Below are 21,326 nucleotides of genomic sequence, written 5' to 3' on the forward strand. Positions count from 1 at the left end.
GAAAATTTTGGAGGGATTTTTGAATCAAATTACACTCATTTGCCATTTTTATAACTAAAATATTTCAAAGGTTAAAGCCTTTAAACCTTATATTTTAAATTTTGAAGGTATTCTTCAAAATTTTTGCAATGCATTTTACACTAAACCTTGGTTTTTTGTGAACTTTAGACTCGTCTAGAGTGGTTAACTGCCTATAAAATCAATGCATTAAATGATAAGAAGTGCCATGTTTTGGACACATGAATGCCACTAATCGAATTGACCAATCTCCTTAACCTTTTTATGCTTTAAAACATTGGGAATTTTTACTAGAGGGGATTGTTGAATCACTACATCGAATGCTTTTTGTAGGTAGAAGGCTTTTTTTACTAGGTTGAACTTTGAAGGCTTTTTTTTGGTGCCATAACTAGGTTGCGCACCGAAAGCCTGGTGGGAACAGGTCCTAAGGTGCTTTAATAAAAAAAACAGAAAATCCACCACGTAGCCTACTTCCTCGTGCCTGTATAGCTCTCAGGCAGCAGGGTGGTACAATTCACAAAGGTGAAAGGTGTAAATGAGGGGCTTGGGGTTGGTGAAGAAGGAAGGAAGGCTTCGCGTGTGCATGGTAAGAGGCTGATAGAAACGCGAGGGGATGATGGGAAGAATGGTTCACAGGGCGTTAGGACGGGGCGAGTTGTAATGGTGTAAGAAAATGTTGTAAGGGACGGGAGCAGAGAGAGACTTCTCTGTCTCTCTCTCTCTCTCGAGTGCTCTCTCTCTCTTTCTCTCTCTGTCCAATCCGGCTTGTCACACCGCAGGAGCGCTCTCTCTCTCTCTCTCTCTCTCTCTCTCTCTCTCTCTCTCTGTGTGATAAATAGGAGGCGTTCTCTCTTACTCTCTCTCTGTCTCTCGCAATACGAAACATTCTCTCTCTCTCTCTCTCTCTCTCTCTTTGTCTCTCCGTGTGCCGCTGCCTTCGAGCTCCTGCATCCATGGCGGTCTCCTCCTCCCCTCGCTTCCTCCCCTCCACCGCCTCCGCCACCAGCCCGAACATCGCCAGCACTCTCCGGGAAGCCTTCGAGACCGGCCTGAGCCTGCCCTTGGAGTGGCGGATGAAGCAGGTCTCCGCGCTCCTGCGCATGCTCAACGAGTGCGAGGACGACCTCGCACAGGCTCTCTTCTCCGACCTCGGCAAGTCGCCGCACGAGTGCTTCTTCTCAGAGGTCAGCCTTTTGCATTCTCAGCCTCTCAAGCAGCTAATCATCTTCTCAGAGGTCAGCCTTTTGCATTCTCAGCAGGTGAAAATCTTGTTTCCCTTTCCTTTTCCACAGATTATATACTTAAAGCATTCCTGTCGATACGCCATGAGAAATCTCAAGAAATGGATGGCCCCTCAAAAGGTAACTCTGTTGTCTTTTCCGATGAACTGAGAAATTAATGAAGATTATAGTTTCATAGCCTCTTACGTTGTCAGAATTAATACCTGTTTTCATAAGAACTTTGTTAAGGTTTATTAAATTTGTTAAAATGATAGTTTTATCACCTTCTTAACTTTTTATGTTATCCTCGTAACTTATGATCTGAGCACCTATTTGACGGTGTAACCTTAAGTTTGACGGTTGAATATTGAAGTTGTGAATGGTGATGGAGAATTTAATATTCTCGGAAAGTAAAAAAAGGATCTCCAGCTTTACATTCATCTACCAAGCATATTAAGATCTTCAATGCGTTGAAATGATGCATTACATCTATTACAAGTTCATACTTTAGTAACCTTGTTTCCCCTAAAGATAAGTTTTGCTTGACTTGAAATTAGTATGATCTAGTGGACGAGGCCCCCATTGGGTGAGGTGGTCCATGGCAGATGGCTCATTTGGTAATGTAGATCAATAGTAGATACGTTTAGACTAATGCATGCTCATTGAACTAATATGAACATTTATATCTTGTTGATTTGACTTTCAACTTTATTAGTGTTTTCTCACCTTTACAGTGGTTTGCATAGGTATCAAAAGTTCACATTTGGAACTTGTGTTTTTTTTCTCTTACATACGTTTTGTAAAAGTTTTTCATAAAATCATGGTCATTATCGACATCTCTTAGCCAAAAATAAGAAAATTTATATGGTTTCGTCCTTCTAACAATTTGGTCCTTGTAACAAATAGCCTTCTATACATTCTTAATTGTATTGATTTCTTTCTATTCATGTAACAAGAAAAATGAAATGATGTACTCAACAAATTTCCTAAAAAGGAGTTTGAGAAGAGTTTAAGTATGGTAGTAATATCTAAATGAACATGCATTGGAATGGAGTCCTTGCAAGGCACTTAAAACTTAGTTCTTTAAAGGTGTTGGAGAGTCTTACTTTAGAGGCCTATTTCTTAGTATTTCATAAAGGATTTTATTTCCACTTCTTTTAAGTCTCATGCCAATTGATGGCATTGGCTTACAGTTGTACAAGGCAAGAATGTACTTTATATATCGCAGGTAAGTCCTTAGTATTGTTATAAGCAAATGCAATTTGAAGTGAGTAGAAGACAATATACCTAATCAAATTGACAATGGGGATACATGCATGAAGTATATTTTCCAAAATTTAATTGTTCGTTTCTTGCTCTTATTGAGAAACCACTTTTTAAATTTACACACTTTAGTTAGGGTTTCACAATGATAGTCCCAAAAAGGGTTGGTGTTCACATTTTGGTCACTTTTTCAGTGGGTTTCCATAGAGTGGTGCACCTCCCTAGATAGCTTATACCTCTAAATAGGTAGTCACTTTATTCATTCTTATTTCACTTTTATCATTCTTCACTCCTCTTCCTTTATCACTTTGACACTCTTCTCTCTCTACTCCAATGTTGCCCATATTCCTATTGGAGGACATAGTTCATGGTCACTCTCTTCTTCTTTAGGCGTCGTATTTTCCCATCATTAGCTTTGTGTTTGGATGCCATCTATAGCTGGCGAATTTTTTTTCTTTGTTGGTTATCTTCTTTCCTTGTTGGCGACATCTCCTCCACTCATCAAGCGCTTTCTAGATCATTGCGCTTGGTGCATTCAAAGGCTCTCCACCAATAAGCATCAGCTCCCATCAGTCGGACGACTTGTTGTGATTTGTGTTTTGCTTTTGGAGGCCTTTTCTTTGCCAGCCATTAGCTCCCCGCACTTGGTGACAACATCGTGCATTTGGCAATTGCATTCTCACCTTTGGCTTTAGTTTGATACACCCTAGGTATTTGCATTTTGTAGCTTGGGAACTTCCTTTATATTTGGTGTCATCACCTGGTACTTAGTATCAAAATGTAGGTTGTTGTCCTTGCATTAGACAACTCTGACACAATCTGGGATTTGCGTTTTGCTACTTGGGTCACTCCTTGATATTTGATTGTAGTTCATCATTCCCTTGATAGCTGGTAATTATCTTTTTCTCTTTGATGGCATTAGAGGATTGCGGTTATCTCCCTTGACGGTTGTCCTTAATCTGCCTGTGATTATTTTGATAGCCCATTGCTTAGATGATTGCATTTCGCTCCCTTCATTGTGTAGATTTTGATAGGTATTGCCATTTGATTCATACAAGACAGTGTAGTCTTTTGAGCTTCAGCTCCATTATATCAACTTTTCTTCTCATAGCATGATTCAACGTATCATCACTGTATCCTTGTGTTTTCGAGTTTTTCTTCTCAATGTTTGTTGTACATACTTTGTGTTTCTCCTTGCAAACCCTATTGTCTATGCATCGTTCCATATTTTGACAGATCTATCCCTTGGGCTCCCTTCATTGTGTAGATTTCCATAGGTATTGTCATTCGATTCATACAAGATAGTGTAGTTGTCTTTTGAGCTTCAGCTCTATTGTATCAACTTTTCTTCTCATAGCATGATTCAACGTATCATCACTGTGTGCTTGTGTTTCTAAGTTTTTCTTCTCAATGTTTGCCATACATACTTCATGTTTCTCCTTGCAAACCCTACTGTCTCTGTATCGTTCCATATTTTGACAGATGTATCCCTTGGGCTCTAGATATGTGAGGATAACATAGATAAGTGAGACTTTGTCTATGGAGACTTATGCTCATGTTGCCCAAAATGAAGAATAAGCTTAGGTTGGTGGTCATTGATTTTCTTTTACAATAAACCTCATAATTGAGGAGATTTCCAACTTTAGGAAGATTGTTCTTAGAAATGGCAATGAACCTAGGTCTATAGTCACTATCTATTTCAATGGGTAGGACTCCTAAATATTTTCATCAAGTGACAGACTAGTAAGGTTGTTTGAGGCTTTGTACGATTTTTATATGCAAGAATAAAGTGGGTCATCCTTGATAATTGAGCCATAGGATCTAAATTGCATTATAGCCTTGGCTACGTTTGAGCATTTGAAAAATATGTCTCAAAATATAGCATAGGAATATCTTAGAATTTATGTGTGGGTTTCATCTTTGTATTAGCATGGTGGATCTTACATGTATGGTGATGCTTGTCACCCTTATGATTGCCCTTGTTTCGATTGCATTGACCTAGTTTGACATCATTGACTTTTCAAGTTAATTGTTAATCTTTTAAGACGGATATTTAAAAGCCTTATTGAAATTCGAGACCTAGGTTTAAGTGGATCCATCCTAGGCATACCTTGAGAGAGGGGGCAGCCTAATTGGTGTTTGTAAAGAAAATAAACAAAGTAGAACTCAAAGGCGAAGAGAACTCAAAGTGAGTGAAAATGATTGAATAGATAATCTATGTTGATATAACTATAGTGCCCCTCTAATCCCCATGTCTAGGGTCAATTTGGGGAAGAGTTGAAAGAGGATTCTTGGATAGCTTAAAGTGTGTGTTGCATCTCCAATGGATCTTGAAATGTAGCACGATGTCTCTAAAAGTGATTAGTAGCACTAAATGTAGATCATAGTGCCAAATATTGTTTAGACCAAGTTGATTGCTGGAGTCAAGCAATTTGGCTTGTTGTGGGTTGATGAAATTGCTACTACAAAAGTCCCAAAAATAGAGGCAATTGTAAAGTAGAGTAGACTTAGGCTAGATGGTTGCTCCAAGAGGTGATAGTTGGGGTTGCCTATGGTAGTTGTAGCTTGCAAGTATAGCAATATGCTAACTTGGTAATTAGTTGCCAACTTAGGATAGGCTTGGCAATTTATGTATAGGTTAAAATAGATGTTGATGATGATTAGCAGCTTTGATATGTAGCTAGAATGATGGGCGACAATTGCAAAATTTAAATAAAGTGCTTCAACTGCAGATGGCTAGATGTGGCTCAACCAAGTTGACATGTGCTAGTAGGGGTGTGGATAATAGTGGGATGTAGGTGATAGTTGGTGTTGGGTGATAACAAACTGAAAGGGGATACACATGATTGTGTAGTCCATTTGGCGAAGGCGTTGGATAAACAGTGCGCGTTGAATTGCTTTGAATTATCTTTCATTTTTTTTCACTTTTTTTTCAAAACAAAAAAAATTGTCCACAAGAAATAGGGATGGTTAGCTTCTTGATCACAAAGTAGATAGTGCTTTCATGACCTCCTACAAAGGTACATAGGACACCATATAGCGCCTAAAAAGAAATACACTCACGTACCTTCTATCTAAACTGTTCTCGTATGACTTAAATTGAGGCTTGTAAGTAAATGATTACAAGACATACACGTGCTAGTAGCCCCTCTCAAAACTTGGATGTTGGTGTGAAGATCAAAGAATACATGGATTTGAGGGTGGTAGGAAGAGTGTCGCTGAAGTCCTTCGATAAAAAATACTAGCCAAGGAGCAAGAATTCCTCTCCAAATGAAAACTCAATCAAATGGAAGGCCACCATAAGCCAATGGAAATAGAGAGGCCTTGAAAGGATCACTCCAAAAAGCTCTAACAGGGGATGGGTGAGATAAGCCTTTGATCCAATAGTGAGATGATAGCGAGACAATAGCATGAATTATTGAAGCCATCATAATCTGCAAAGAAGCAGCAAAGATCAAGGGCCAAGTGGCAAGGGAACGTAGCTTGAAGAAGGAAAGAGGTTGGTACATGAAAGAAAGACCCAAAGTAAATTGTAAGCCTTGAAGAAGCTTCTCAAGATCTTATGCCGAGTCATGGATTGGTCTTTTTAGCTCTTTTTTTATGTGTTGGTGGTCTATATGATCGATATAAGACTTGATTTGTCAGATATTACGGAGGTTTAGTAAGTACTATGCTCAATCTTTCTATCATCCCATCATTTTTTACTTTAGCCAATATGAGCCTACTTGGTACTAGCAGCTTCATTGGCGAATTTCTTATTCCATTGGGAGCTTTTTGTGGCTACATTGGTAGCACTTGGAATGGTTTTAGGCGCAGCCTATTCCCTTTGGCTACATAATTGTGAAGTGCTATTATTTAGCAAGCTCTTCATTTGGAGCTTTTTAAGTGCTTCTTGAAGCTTTTTGGTCATTACTTGGATTTTTTTGGTTATTTTATGGAGCTTTTTGTTTGATTATGTTATCGCTTTGAATTTAATTATTTTGCAATTGCAAACTAATTAGATCAATTATATTAGGATGTTGAATTGCAAACTAATCGCAAACTATTGAATGTTTTGATCTCTAACAAAAAATAGGTATGCAACTACTTCTAAAGTGTGAAGTTTTAGCATAATTTTATAAGTTTATGAAGTAATCCCAATTTAAGTGAGATCCAAAATCCTTAGTCATACATAATTCTCGAGCATCATCAAGCCCCATGGCATGCACTACCAATACAAGGCATCATATTAAAAATAATGCAACTACAATCATGTGAAATTATCATCGTCACTAGGATGAACAGATGGCGGTCCGCATGCCACATCAACCAAGCACTGGTTATAGAGGCTAAAATCACGCTCAAGGCACATGCAAAAATGATGCATCTCTGTGCATGCTCTACCAAGGCCGCCACAACCTGAAAAAATATCCAACACATAGTCGAGATCCTCTGTGAACGTAGCAAGGAGCCATCTACAAAAGAAACCATTTAGTAACATCCATAACAAAAGCCTGACATATCTCAATGCAAAGTATAAACCAGTCTAAGAGTGTATAACGCACCTATAAAAAACTAGTGATCTTTTTGTACCCCCTCGAATCTCTACACCATCCACATAAGTGTGCTCAAATGATGTGTCTTGGAGGTCTGTCTCGAAGAGGAAGCTACAAAAGGCAGGAAACCTGTATAGGCTAATCCTCTTGCCAGCCTCTCTGTCATATGAAGGGACATGCATCCCTCGATAAAACAAGCCAATAGTAAGGTCCATGACCTAGCAATGCAGAATCATCTTGTTAGCTACTTAAACTTTTATTTTAAAAAGTTACAAGTTTGTCTTCAACACACTTATCTTCTCTCGAGTATCAGGGTGTATATATCCACCCTCACACACGAGAGTCCATGTGCGATGGAGCTTCAATCCAATGGCATGAGCTCCTCTAAGCACTTTTCCAAAGTGTTGTGCAAGTCCCAAAGTCACCAAGAACCCCTCATCTGCCAAGAATCTATGGGCTAGGTCCATGACACCTTTGACAAGTGCACTAGAAAATGTATTCCATTCGGGAATCCCTTTCAAATGTAAAGATGTATAAGACCATGCAATATCACATGAGTTTATAAATTAAACTAATGCAAGCACATATACCTTTTGCCTCAAGGCCAACAACAAGCAAAGATGTAGGAAAATCTGCAAACAACAACTTAGCAACCTCATATGATGGGACACCATTACATTGGTAAGAGTTGATGGTATTTCCCTCCATGAAGCGCTTAATGCTAAAATTGGAAACACAATAACAAAGCATAAGTAACCATTACAATAGATATGTATATAGAGAATGGTGATAAAATATATCCATCCGATGCAAAATTGTCAATCAATGTCACGTCTACCAACAGAGTATTTACGATAGTTTGGTATTGAAATCCTATCATCAAAATAAAGTTTACTTACAAATGTTGATGTTGGCTAAATGTTAAGACTTAGAATGTAAAGCTAGAAATCTACATACTTGTCTTGCGTATAGCGGGATGTCTACAAGACTCTTGTATAGGTTCTGATGATTGAGTCATGAACAACATAGCCGAGAAGGTGTAGTATGTTGCAAAGATCCCTCAAAGTGACCCTTACTTTTTTCCTTTTCTTTCCAAATGCTATGCATGTCAAAACCATTAGAAAAATAGGAAGGAAAGCAAAATATTTAGTGTTTAATGTTTAGATTTTATATTATCTTCAAAAAAATATAAAAATGTATTTTTAATATGACTCCAATAATCCAAAAAATGATATTTGATTCACCTTCTAATTCTTCATCCAATGAAACAACTTTCTCTTTGTGTTTAGACCTTCTCTTTGTTGTACCAACCTCATTTGATTCACTTATATTACCTACGCAATATAAAGACAACAAAATAATACTTTAATAAACTGACTCGTCAAATGAAAATCCTAAACTCTATCATTCATGCAAATTGGCTTACCTTTGCTATGCTTCAACGCATCATCTATCGTGGGGATATTCTTTTGTTTTCCCATGGACTTTTTCTTCATTGTAGTATCAACAGTTACATCACTAATGGCACCTAAGTAGTGTGAAGTCAACACAATATAATATCATATTAATGCAAATTAGAAACAAGGCTACTTGGATCAAACTAAAAATTTGCATTCCATCCAATATACCCTTTGCCATGCTACCACCACAAGTCGCCTTTATCCCCACAACATGAGGGACCATGTCTATTGTATTGGACATTTCTAATTTGCAAAAACAACAAAGTTAAGAAAACACAAAAGTCTAAAAAGTTATGATAAGTTTCATGTTAAACAAATACATTTTTAGAAAGTACAATTTCCTTCATCCTCTTCTTTGTGCATAGAAGTTACTCTATTTTGTTCCAGAAATCTTGCATATAAGGCAAGTATTACTAAAACAAATAGCTAAGAGTAAGAGTTACCACATATTTACTATGTTTGGCTCTCAAAGTACTTACTCTCTCTTAATTCAATCTCTTGCCGTGGAATGTCATTCAATGGATAGTCTATCCACCATGGATAAATACGCATTTTCCATTCCGACAGACCCCTCCCAAGCAGTGCTTTTGAGAACATACAAATTTCATATCCCAAGTCCATCCACTCCTCCACTAGAGGAGGGAGGCTTTCTAGCACTCCACTTTCCTGTAGACTACGTAACCATCTTTTCCAAAAACATAAGAACAAACAACAAAAGCACTCTTAAGTTAGAATACATTTGTACATATGGTATTTAGAAAATATGGTTTCTTTATACTAGAAATACCTGTATACCACCCTCTTGCTTGATTGTGTGAGCTTTGGAATCTTCTCAGAGTCTCCAACATTCTTCATTTCACCAAAAATATTTGCAAATGCCTTTAAAATATGTAAACGTCTTTGGCCTTTAAAAAAAACATCAAAGCTTTCTGGAATCTTAGTGCCATCAACTTGTAAGCTCCTGATTAATAAGGAGCATTCTCCAATCATATGAAACCAATACACCTCTTGCTTCATGTAGCTATGAAATCTCCTTACATCCGCAAAGTGTGACATAGTGGAGTCCTTTGTCTTTGTGACAGTCATGAGAAGTAAAATCTTCATTTTTTTAATATATTGGTTATTGAACAAAACATAACTTGAATATTGTTGAACCAAATTATGTTCAATTCCAAAAAATAAGAGAACATTCGTCTATGAGGAAAACATATCTCTCTGCAGCAATATTAGCACTACAAATGGCATACAATTTGTCCTTGGTAATAGCCATCATGTTATTTTCATCCCAATTCAATGCAAACAAAATAGAAAAGAAATCCTCTTCATGCGCAGGATTAGCTATTCCAAGGTACTTGTATCCTTTGTCCCTCAATTTATCTTGCTCTTTGTTTATGAATTGTTTTCTTTTTGCCTCATAATTTGCCTTTGGCAATGCAAGCTCCTTGAGGCGGGTCTTCTCTTTGAGTATGGCAGAGTTATAGTCATCCTAAATAGAAAAACCAATACACTATTCTTAGTTATGGTTAAATTCAAGATACCACAATTTGTTATGCTGAAAACTAAAATACTATACCAAACTTTTTACCTTCCACACCAAAAGCGATATTAGCAAACATGGGTTCTTGTACCATGGATCATTGCCATGGTTACTTTTTTCCTCAATTTCATACTCCATTTCAGCCCACCGTCTTTGAGAAGGGCTCATCCTTTCCAAAATGCTTTGTTTATCAGCGATGCCAAACTTTTGGAATTTGACATGTGCTCTTGTTACACTACAACATTGAAAATTGTCTTTAAATTTTAAGATTCATACATAAATAAAACCTATTCACATTTACAACTAATAAATGAAACCTATTGGCATTCACACGTAAATGAAACCTATTGGTATAAATAAAATATCTTGACATTCACACATAAATTATCTTTATATTTTGAGATTCACACAAATAAAAACTATTGGCAATATTCACACACAATTGATGATCTATTAACCCATTTGAAAAAGTTAATAGTGATAAGTATACTTACGCATTTCATGTATCCAATGCTAACAATAGTTCTCTTTCTTTCTTCTTCTCCACTTGAATGAATTGATATAGAACTCTAACATGTCGCGAAATATCTTCATTATAAACTACATACATCAAATAATAAAATAAATAATTAGTCAAAGAAGGAAGTATCATCACAATAAACAAGAGAAAGCAAGACAATGCATAATTACCTTCCTTTATCCTCTTCATCCATGTCTTCAACCTATGATTACCGTCCCATACCAAAAACTTGTACCCTCTTAAATCAACCCACTCATCAGTCAATTCATCTTCAAACCATTGGTTAACTTCTCTCCAAAGAGAGTCCCACTCTTCCAAATTTTGGGGAGATACATTCATTAGCTCACCAGTGGGCCTTCTCAAAGAAACAAGAAATTTCCCCATTGTTTTCATATACGAAGCATTATCGAAAGATGAAATCAACCATGTAGCAGAACTAGATGCAAGCCTTATAGCCTCATAGGGCACAAGTCTACACAAAGGGATAGGAGGAGGAGAAGGAGACCTCGTTACAAAAAATGAGGCCAACACATCTGACATAAGCCCAAACTTGACATTCTCTCCAATGTGTCTATCATGCTCACTGACCTCTTTTTTTTCTTCATTAGCAACATCCTTATTCACCTCTTCATTTTCCTCATGTACAGTTTGCAAATCTAAAGACCTCCCCTGTGTTGTTTCACCACACTTTGTGGTGGTAGTGTGGGTGCTCATAGGATCATCATGAATGTCATTGCTTGCTTCATCCATGCTATCCTCAAGCGCTTCATCATCAATGAAAGGACATTTTTTCATTGGTTTTCCATCCTTGTTATTTGGAGATTCAGAGAATGTATGGGAGGATGCTTCTTGATCGATACTTACTAGTCTATTGCATAGACCGGATCTTAACCTTGTAATTGGAGTATCTACAAAAATAATTTAAAAATAGAATATAACATTTATATGGAACTTTAAAAGAGTTGCTTAACCATTAAGAATAGAATATGTAAATTTAAAAGAGTGATTGAATGACTTACTTGGACGGCTCCTTTTGCTTTGACCTCTCCTACCACCACTACGCTGATCTCTAGCCATGCTTAGAAGCACTAAAACAAACCACAAATCATTTTAAAAATGAAGACAACTTAACTAAATCACATGTTCTATTAATTAATCTCCACTAAAATATTACCATTTGACGCAGACAATACATTTTAATATCATTTGTTATTTGATTTTAATAAATGTATTATATTTTCTTAATCATTTGAACCTCCTGACCACATTTTCACCCCCGCATCCCCAAAGGCGGAATACTCCCAATCCCTTGTTCCTGTCTGCGTTGACGCAGACAATGTTGAGTGTTTAACAATTCCCAATTCAAAAAAATCAAATCATGTCACACTTATTTCTTTAGGATGATTTGCACACAATTTAAAAATGGTTTAATTTTTTATGCCTTGGACTCGCGCGGTTTACACCCACTCTATATGGAGGGGGAGTGTAGGGGGGGCATCAGCCTCCCCTACTATTGTCGTCGGGGGGTTCCCAGGTGGGCCAGCGATAGCCATGAGGCCCCTCTTGGCGGGGGTTCGGGGGCAGTGCCCTCGAAGCCAAAAATTGTAGGTAACTTGGCTACAGAAGAGGTTTAAGGGCCGGTCTAGGGAGGAGCAGTAGTTTAAGGATGAGGGGCTGAGAGAGGAGTGGTTTAGGGAGCAAGGACTGAGAGGGGAGTGGTTTAAGAAGGGGCTAAGAGGGGGGCGGCTATGCACTACTCGCCCCATTTCATAAGGTACCTCGCCCCCCCACTAGGTCGTCTGCGTTGACGTAGACAGTGAGCGGGTATTCAGGGTTTTTCCTCCTCGCCTTCTTCCTCTCCTCCTCCTCCCTCCAAAGGGGGCTGCGCCCAACCCCCGAGAGTTGTCTGCGTTGATGCAGACAGACTCGGGTGTCCCAAAGGTCTCCTCCTCTCCCATTTTTTCAGTTTACCGTCTCCTTCTCTACCTACCCTTTCCTTCTCTCCCCTCCCATTGTTGTCCTCTCATTGTCTATCTGCTTTTCCATTTTTTTCAGCCATAGAGGAAAAATGAAACTTGAAATATAGATTTTCAGCTATAAGGATGGAGTGTGGAGCTTATCCAGTGAGTTTGATGGAGAATGTTGATCTTGTTTGAGCTTGTTGTAGGGGCTGCTCTCCTTCTTGCTTCTTCTTTATGCCTTTCAACTTACAATGGGAGAGAAGAAGAGGGAAACAAAAGAGAAAAGGAAGAAGAATAAAAAGAAGAAGAAGAAGAAGAAAAAGAAGAAGAAGAAGAATGACAAATAAGAAGATATGTTTAAATCGCTACACACAACTTTCAATGGCAAGCGGTACGTGTATATTGAACATCCATCATGAGAGAATGTTTCTCTCGAACACCAAAAAATTATTTACTAAAAAATGTAAATACTGACGACGCTTGACATTTGACAAAATAAAACGTGCTTATAAAAATATGTGTTACAACACGACATGATTTTCGAAAAGATATGATTTATTTTTGAAAAGACATGTTTTTAAAAAAAATTATTTAACTAAATCTTGTGATTTTTCAATATGTAGATTTTTTTTAATGATTTGATTCATTAATGGACTGATTCGCAACTTCAACCGTCACTAAGAACTTGCCCATGGAGTAAGAGCTCATTTAATCCATATTTGGTAGGGGTAACGGACTATTATTTCTACGTTCGAAGAAATTGATAAACAATAGGTATGCTATTAGATATAATATTTCGCCTTCATAGCTCCATTGTTTGTTGAGTTTGAAATTGGCTTTTGTGAGAGACGATGGCAGAAGTTACTCTTCAATGGTTAATCGGCTCCGAATCACTGGAACGTGTTGTGCCCCTGAGAGATGGAAAGATTCTTGTGAGCTCTTATTTTCTTCAATCACTTCTATCCCTTAACCGGAAGCTGGTAGGTTTGTATGCTATTTTCCAACTTGATGCTTACAGTGAAGAGATCGCGGTTTATGGCCAACCGGATATCAATGGTGCGGAGCAATTTTTGCTCGATTATTCTCTTTCATGTCAGTATAAAATAGTACATTGTGATATCACTTTCACCATGGACCAAGATGAAGGACTACACACTGTAGAAAATAGCAAACAAGCTCATTCACTTTCAGGACTTGTTGTAGACATTACATCCGATTCCTTCGCAGAGACGCCATCTCAAACTTCTTCGCCACTTATAACAAATGCTTTTTGTGCATCCGTCTCAACTCCGACTATTGACTTAGAGTCGGATGATAGACTTGATAGTCCTCATTCATTTCCACAAATAAAGAAAGAGATTTTACCTTGGATTGCTAATAGCCCCAGAGGAAAGAAGTTGAAGGCTTTATTGCAGATGAGTGAAGGCCATTTTTTTGTTAGTGAGATTCCAAGAGAGTACAATGGTTCTGTTGCTTTCATTCTTCTGCCGACATATGGCACATTTTCAAACATGGATGGGATGCAGCAACAATATGATGGTCATGTTTGGACAAGACCCCATCCAACTAATATCTTTCCTGATGCTACTTCGAGAATTAGCCATTGCCTTGGAGACTTACAACGTCATGGAGTCAATTGTTCTTACTATGAGAGCAACGATCAACATAATAAAATGTATTTTCATGGTTACCTCAATAGCACAGTAAGCAAGGGGCTACTTGCAAGTGAAGAAAAACATTCAATCACGTGTCAAACCTTTGGAAGCATCACTTGAATTTATGTGAGAGGTGGTGCCTTTCAAAATCCATTGAAGAGGGCAAGAGGAATGCCACAGCTATACCAAATTGGTGGCAGCAAGTAGGACTACCTCGAGATAGTACCGTACCATTGAAGAGATGGATCAAATGGTGGGAGAATAGGATAGACCATTGGGGTAGCACTACACATGTAAATGTTTTTTTTTTTGTTTCTATTTGTTACATATACATGTACTGATATCATTGGGGTGGAAATACCCAAGTATGAGAACAAAATAGACATGTAAGAGGAATTGCTGAGTTTTTTATTGGGTTGCAGGCTTCCTTGAGTCCTTGGGAGAGGGCTTGTATTTCCAACACAAATCTTTTTGAGAGCGTGCATGCAAGTTGGTTGGCAGGGGAGGATGGAAAGAAGAAAATTGGTTTGTATGATGCATGCGTCATTGACTTGATCAACTCATATATTCAATGTTCAAGGCAACTGGCCTTCACAACTAGAAGATACTCTGGAAGTGGTCCCGACATGGATGTTCTTATTAATAGGGTGGTTGCAAGAAATACCCCTTCATCTGCATTCATAGCTCGAACAGTTCAAAGAGCAGTTCTTGGCACCCCCATGTATGGAGAGCCTTTCATTTTTGGAAACAAAGAAACAGTTCAAAGGAAAAGAAGAACTCTAGATGATTGTAGCTCTCATAAACTTGGCTATGTAATGGAGTCAAGGGATAGAAAACAAAAAGGACGACCACACTATAAATTTTCAAAATAGAAATGACCAACCTACAGAAGTAGGCTTGGACCATGAGGTGCATGTAGTGCCGATTGAAATGGATCTCCCAACTAATATTGTCTCAGAGGAGGAAATGCATAGAAGTTTGTGGGCCATTTGGAGAATGCTTGTTCATTGCAAACGAAAATGTTTTGGTATTATAAATAAAAAGAAGTACTGCAACGTGATATAAAGTAGATCACCTGGGTTACTATGCCCTTCATTTTGGTCAAAGAGGGAATTTCAAGGTAAGCCTATTGCACAATGGTTCTGGTTTTGCAGTCATGATGTGGAGGGGGATGATACTTCAGGAGATAGATTGTTTGCCATGCAGTATGTAAAAGACAGAGTTGCTAAAAAATCCATTGATGATGCAGTTTGGTATATTGATTCAGGGGCATGGAACCATATGACTCCTCATGGTGATTGGTTCACTGATATGGTGGCTGAAAAAAATGGCTATGTCTGTATAGGTGATGACATGCAACATAGCATGGGATGTTGATAAACAAGTAGCATGTGCCCTTGCGACCAAGGATTTGGTCTATTGACAAGGGTATCAATGCTTCTACAGAGAAGATTTCAATTCTTATAAAAGAAGGTTTTGTATTCAAGCATGATTGCATTCCACCTACCCCCAAAAATACTACGACCCATGGGACAGAGCCACTTACCTCTTCAAGTGGCAAGTGAAGAAAAAAATGGAGACATGGTATTTCTAAGGATACAGAAAGAAAAATTGCATTGGTTGAGGCATTGGATGTAGTTTTCATGGAAGAGAAAGTAGTGGTGGCAAATGAGAAAGTCATATTTTATGTTATGTCAGAGCATTTGTATGAGGTGTATGTTAATCCCGAGTCCTTCTGCACGTGTCTTGACTTTCAAAAGAGAGAGTTGGAAAGTAAACCCTTTCTGCCCTGCAAGCACATGTATTATGTCTACATTCGTGTGCTTGGGATGGACAAAAATCAACATATGATGATGCATCAACCTTCCCTTAAGCAAATTGATTTAAATTTTATGCTTGCCCTTCCGCGACGCATAAAATGCAAATCAATGACTTGAGAGTTTTATGTTGGCTATTGTTCGATGCGATGGGGACCATGCAGTACTGAATGAAAGATTTAAAGGGCATATGAAGAAGTGGAGGTGGACGTTCATTTTGGATACATGATGTGAAGGGACCACATATTTGGTATTTTTCTTTTTGAGCATAATGAAAACTCTAGTAAAAGTAGACATTATTAATCATGGACCAGATATCCATTTGTGGACATGATTGGATGAGGATCTAAAAGTGGAATTATTGATCATGCTTTTTTGATTCATTGAGCGGGCTATCTATTTATAGATTAGGGATCTCTTTATAAACTATGCTTATTTAGTATGCAAAGTAATTTCATTTTTCCTGATTTGATGCTCCAACTTCATTTTTGTTGAGCCAATTTTTTTTCGAGGTAATCTAGATCTTGTTGCTCTTCTCCTATTATGAAAAGTATGTAAGTTTATTGTTTGCCTTTTGCTATAATGAATACATCCATAAAGCTTGGTATTCACTGAGGGGGGTACCTATTTGTAGGTGATGGATCTCATTATAAATCATGCTTATTTTGTATGCAAAGAAATTTCATTTTTCTTAATTTTAATGCTCCAAGTTCATTTTTTCTAGTTGTGACAATTTTTTTCTCAAGGTAATCTCGATTTTGTTTCATAAAGCTTGTTGATCACTTCGTTTTAATTCCCCTCAGAGGATTGTCTATTTATATGTGAAATATCTCTTTATAAATCATTCTTGTTTTGTGTGCAAAGCATTTTCATTTTTCCTGGTATTGATGTTCCAAGTTCGTTTTTGTTGATTGTGATACTTTTTTCTTAAGGTAATCTTGATCTTTGCCCTTTACTTCTATTATGGAAAGCATGGTTACATAGAATCTAATCATGTATCATGTACTCTAGTCACATTTCTAATATATATTATGGTTGCTTCTCCTTTCCATGTTACACCTTCTCAATTGTTTGCTTCCTCTTATCAAGGTGTTTTTTATCTAAATCATGTCCTAATTTCTAATTTTCATTTGTTAATTGGGTATTTTTGATCTAAACCATGTTTCATCTAACCTTTGATTGGCAAGTTTGCTATTGATATAAACCATGGCCAAGTTTGATGTTGAACCAAACCATGATATGGTTGCTTTCCGTCCTTATGCAACAACTCTACTCTTTGCTTCTCTTTTGCATATTGCTCTTCCTTCCACTTTCCATAGTCAATTCTACTAATTTTTATTTTTAGCACAAGGTTTTCTTTAAATTCTATATGAGCCAAATCATGCCTAAACCTACACAGGAGGAGCTAGACATGAGAAAGACCTTCAGAACCGCAAATGGTAAACTAGATTCGTTGTCAAAAGCTACAAACTATGATGAGAAGTGGTCAATAAATGATACAACCTTTGCCATTGGAAAGGTTGAACAAATACTTGGCCAAATTTTTCAACAAGAGGATGAAAATGATATATCCCTTGTAGATATGCTAGAGTTAAAGCTCCCTACAACCATTGCATATATGAAAAGCTTTGGAGTGATTAGTAAAAAAGATGAGGAAGATATTGATATTTGTTGCTATCAAGTCCACATATCGATACTATATAATAGTTATATATAAGTGGCTTTCATAATTTGCCTAAATAGTTGCAAGAGAAATAATTATATTTTCCTATATTGAGTTCTTTTTGTGTTTTGTTTAGATTGACTCATAATTTTAGAGATTAGTCTGATTGATAAGGGTACTTTTTGAGATGTGTGGTAGAAATCCAATTTTTGTCATTTTTCTCTCTTCGGTATATTTTGAGAGTTTGAAAAAAATGGTCCCTTGAATAGCTTGTTTAATATAAATTTTCAATATGGGTAACAAGATTATCCCTCATAAAGTTACAAATTTTGTGAAAAAACTCCAAGTTTTGGCAAATACATTGAAAAACTCCAAGTTTTGGAAAATTTTGTGAAAATCTTTCAAATTGGAGGCTTGCTTTTTTAAATCCCCCATAATTGTGTAGCTTTTGGGGGGTCTAAGATCTAAATATTTACATAAATTTTCCGATTTGAATAGGAGAGAAGAATTTATGTTTTTACCCTTTGTTTGTGGAGAGGTGGCCGTTATACTGTCCAATAAATATACGATTAAACGATTTAATTACTACATTGTAGGTGCTCGCAATGAAACGAAAGCAACTTACCTCAATGGGAAACATAGCTTGTTGCAAAAAAAAAGGACAGGACTGCTAACCATTTCCTCTCTAATCCTGTCTCCAAGAAACAGTCAAGTGGTTAACTCACGAAGGCAAACTTAAATAAGGCAATGACTTAAACGTGCTTGGTTTGGTCCAATAGTTAAGCAATTTGTTATATCACAGAGTTTATCTTTATAGACTTCACGCATTTATGGTAGGGCATAATGAGTTCTCAACTTCGATATGAAGTCAATGCTAGAAGCACAACTGGTTTCTTTAATATGACTCGTTTGAGTTCAAGATCTTATGTTAATAACGTAAGCATTGGAGTTTTTGGTAGCACCGGCAAACTAGATAATCGTAGATTCGGAAATTTAGAACAGAGGACTCATAGTATCTTTTTAAACCCAACCATAACCAAACATCTTGTCAATAACTGAGGTGACGGCTAAATGAAATATAGCAAAGCCTTTATTGATTATATAAAACTTAAGGGCCGCTTAGCCTCCGTTAAAGGATAGAGCCGCATTCTCAAAACCAAACCTTTTCAAAATAGTGTTCTTAAGGAGTAGAGAGGCCTCATTTCCGTATAGACCATAGGGGCTTATTTGAAATTGTATGATAAGCTACGAAATTTTTTCATAATTTCTATACGCCATTCTGTATGCAAGCTAGATAAAGTATACTTTTGATGTCTCCTATAAGCAAGTACGCTATATGCAATTCTAAAGGTCTAGTTATGAAAGGGCAGGTAATTTAGGTATTTTTACGATGATTTGCTATTAGGGTTGGGGACCAAAGGCTTTGATCTGTATAAGTTCCATTTGTGTAGGGTAACGGAGAAAGAGCCTAGATCAATAGACATCGATGAATCATCATGAATGGGCGTTGCACACTTAAATGATATCATCGCATTGACTCCAAATCCAAATGGATGAAAGCAATAAATAGAACAACAATCGGATGTTTTACGAAATCTAACTAGTTCAAAGCAAAAGCCACTTCTCTACTTTTATTGTATAGAGACCTTCATATGAAGAGCTGAAATCCATTTAATTGCTGTTCGGGTATCTAAACTCATGGCGACGGGAGTTTAGGTGAGCTCGGAAGTAATTCTGTTTCAGATGCAAAGTGGATGGGTGGGATCCTTTTATCTTTGATCTAGTATTTTTTTCGCTTTCTTCACCTACGCCAATATTTTTAGATCTAATCATTAACCATGTACGTTAATAAGTTTCAGTCAATAGAACTATGTTCATACATCCTAATGTGCCAGTTATTTCATTTGCGGGGAACGAGAAAATCTTGGAAACAACGAGAATAGCCATCACGCTTTTGCCATATCATGGTGCGGCTTCGGACGGAAGTAAAGGCAAATAGCCGGGCGCCAATAGTGGTGCACTGGATAGGATGATCTTTGCAACTTTGGGAGGCGATATAGTAAGGTAAATAAGTGGAAATGAGAGTACGGATAGATTGTAATGCTCTCGGATACTCGTTGGAAAAACCAGTAAAGCTGGCCTTATTTGCAAATACACATTGTAAAAACTTGGCCTTATTATTGTTTATTTGCCGGCATTATTCTTGCTTATTTTAGGCCTTATTTTCTGATTGTCGGATACACTAAGGAAAAACCGTTAGTTTTTGCAAAACCGTGAGGATTCAAGTCCCTCTATCCTCAGTGAATAGTATAGGGGCAAAAGTCACAAAATTTCTGGTTTGTAAGAGTTCGTTAGGAAAGAGTATGTATTTCGGACAAGGAAAAGAAAAGTAGATCTCAATAAGCAACCTTTTTCTATTCAAAAGCTTGCTTATTGAGAAAAAGTCATATGTCGAAGTCATAGATACAGATAGTTGCTATGTTTTTGCTTGGTCGGGATAACAACATAACAAGGAAACTTGATTTTTGGCCACCGTAACCTAAAAGTGATATTGATTAGCTTATGATCCTGTTAGCAGACAATGCTTGATGAATAGCAAAAATAACAAAATATTTTACGAGCACCTTTTTTTCACAAACCATCATAAATATCACAAACATCTCTTGGAATAAAAGACCAAACAAGAATAAGGAAAAGCAAAATGAACTTCGCCTCATTATTCCTCGGTGTGACCCGTTGGTCTTGTAAAATAGCCAGCGCTATTATATTAGTAATGTAAACTCCAATCCAAGGCAAAAAGAAATCGTCAAGACCTCCTGTCAATAGCTGAAATATTCAGCTGACTTTCAAGCCTTAGCAAAGGAATGGCTGCCCTTAGAGTTGTAGAAGCAGAAGGCTTGAAGAGCAAGATGAAAAATGAATGAGTGTAAGCTTCGTGGCTTGACAATTAACAATGTTGATTATACTTAAGGACTCGTCATCATAGCAGCGGGAGAGAGCAGGGCAATGACAGATTGGGGATCGCCATTGAGCCTTTTTGAACATCTGAAAAGGGTAAGTTATTGATAGCTTTATCTAAGATAGGTCATCTATGTTCGCCGCGCTCCCCACGGAGTATGGCTCGCGTCCGAACTTTCGGTTGGGAAACGGAGTAACTTTCAAAAGCTCCCCCAAAAGAGGGCTGGCCAAGCCATATGTTTTTGAAAATGGGATTTTTCCTTAAGCTTTAAAGCCGACGAAAAAATCCATTAATTTTTAATAATGTAGTAGATAATGATAAATCGTATATAATAAATGTAATGTGTGTTAGAGCATGTATCATTTCGATTACGTATTGAATTGATCTTTCTACATAACTTAAGACAAGCCTAACCTTATGTCATGATTAAATAGGAAAGGGCTCGATACAATGGGAAGAGCCGTATGAGGCCATCAGTTTCATGTACGGTTCGGAAGCCAGGCTTATGTAATAATGCTAAAGCCTAGGATAACTGCATAGTTTCAGTTCTACTTCGTTGCGCGAAGGCGCCCTATGATATTTGGTGAACCCGTTAAAATACGAAAACATAAGTTATGATGGAAACAGGAATCTAATTAAACTAAAGGTATGCTTTCACTCATTTGTGTTGTGCCCATTGCAAAAGCAAACTCTCTCTCTCCCTCTTTTCCTTCTCTTC

At 37.4% G+C, this 21,326-nt stretch overlaps 1 protein-coding gene across 2 annotated transcripts in view; it reads left to right on the top strand.

Moving 5' to 3' along the window:
* The first annotated feature begins 552 nt into the window (after positions 1 to 552).
* LOC148024651 (aldehyde dehydrogenase family 3 member H1-like) overlaps positions 553 to 21,326 on the top strand; it is a 44,153-nt gene continuing 23,379 nt past the window's right edge. The window contains exons 1-2 of one of the 2 annotated variants that reach the window (XM_087694288.1): positions 553 to 1,202; positions 1,311 to 1,379. In XM_087694288.1, coding sequence (XP_087550414.1) covers positions 972 to 1,202; positions 1,311 to 1,379 — 300 coding nt within the window. In that variant the 5' untranslated portion in view covers positions 553 to 971. The remainder of the gene's footprint in view (positions 1,203 to 1,310; positions 1,380 to 21,326) is intronic. The other variant, XM_087694287.1, reaches the window with a different exon arrangement.

This window comes from Lygodium microphyllum, chromosome 15, assembly GCF_053477565.2.
Source record: "Lygodium microphyllum isolate KBCC chromosome 15, Lygodium_microphyllum_v1.1.10, whole genome shotgun sequence".
Lineage (NCBI taxonomy): Eukaryota > Viridiplantae > Streptophyta > Polypodiopsida > Schizaeales > Lygodiaceae > Lygodium > Lygodium microphyllum.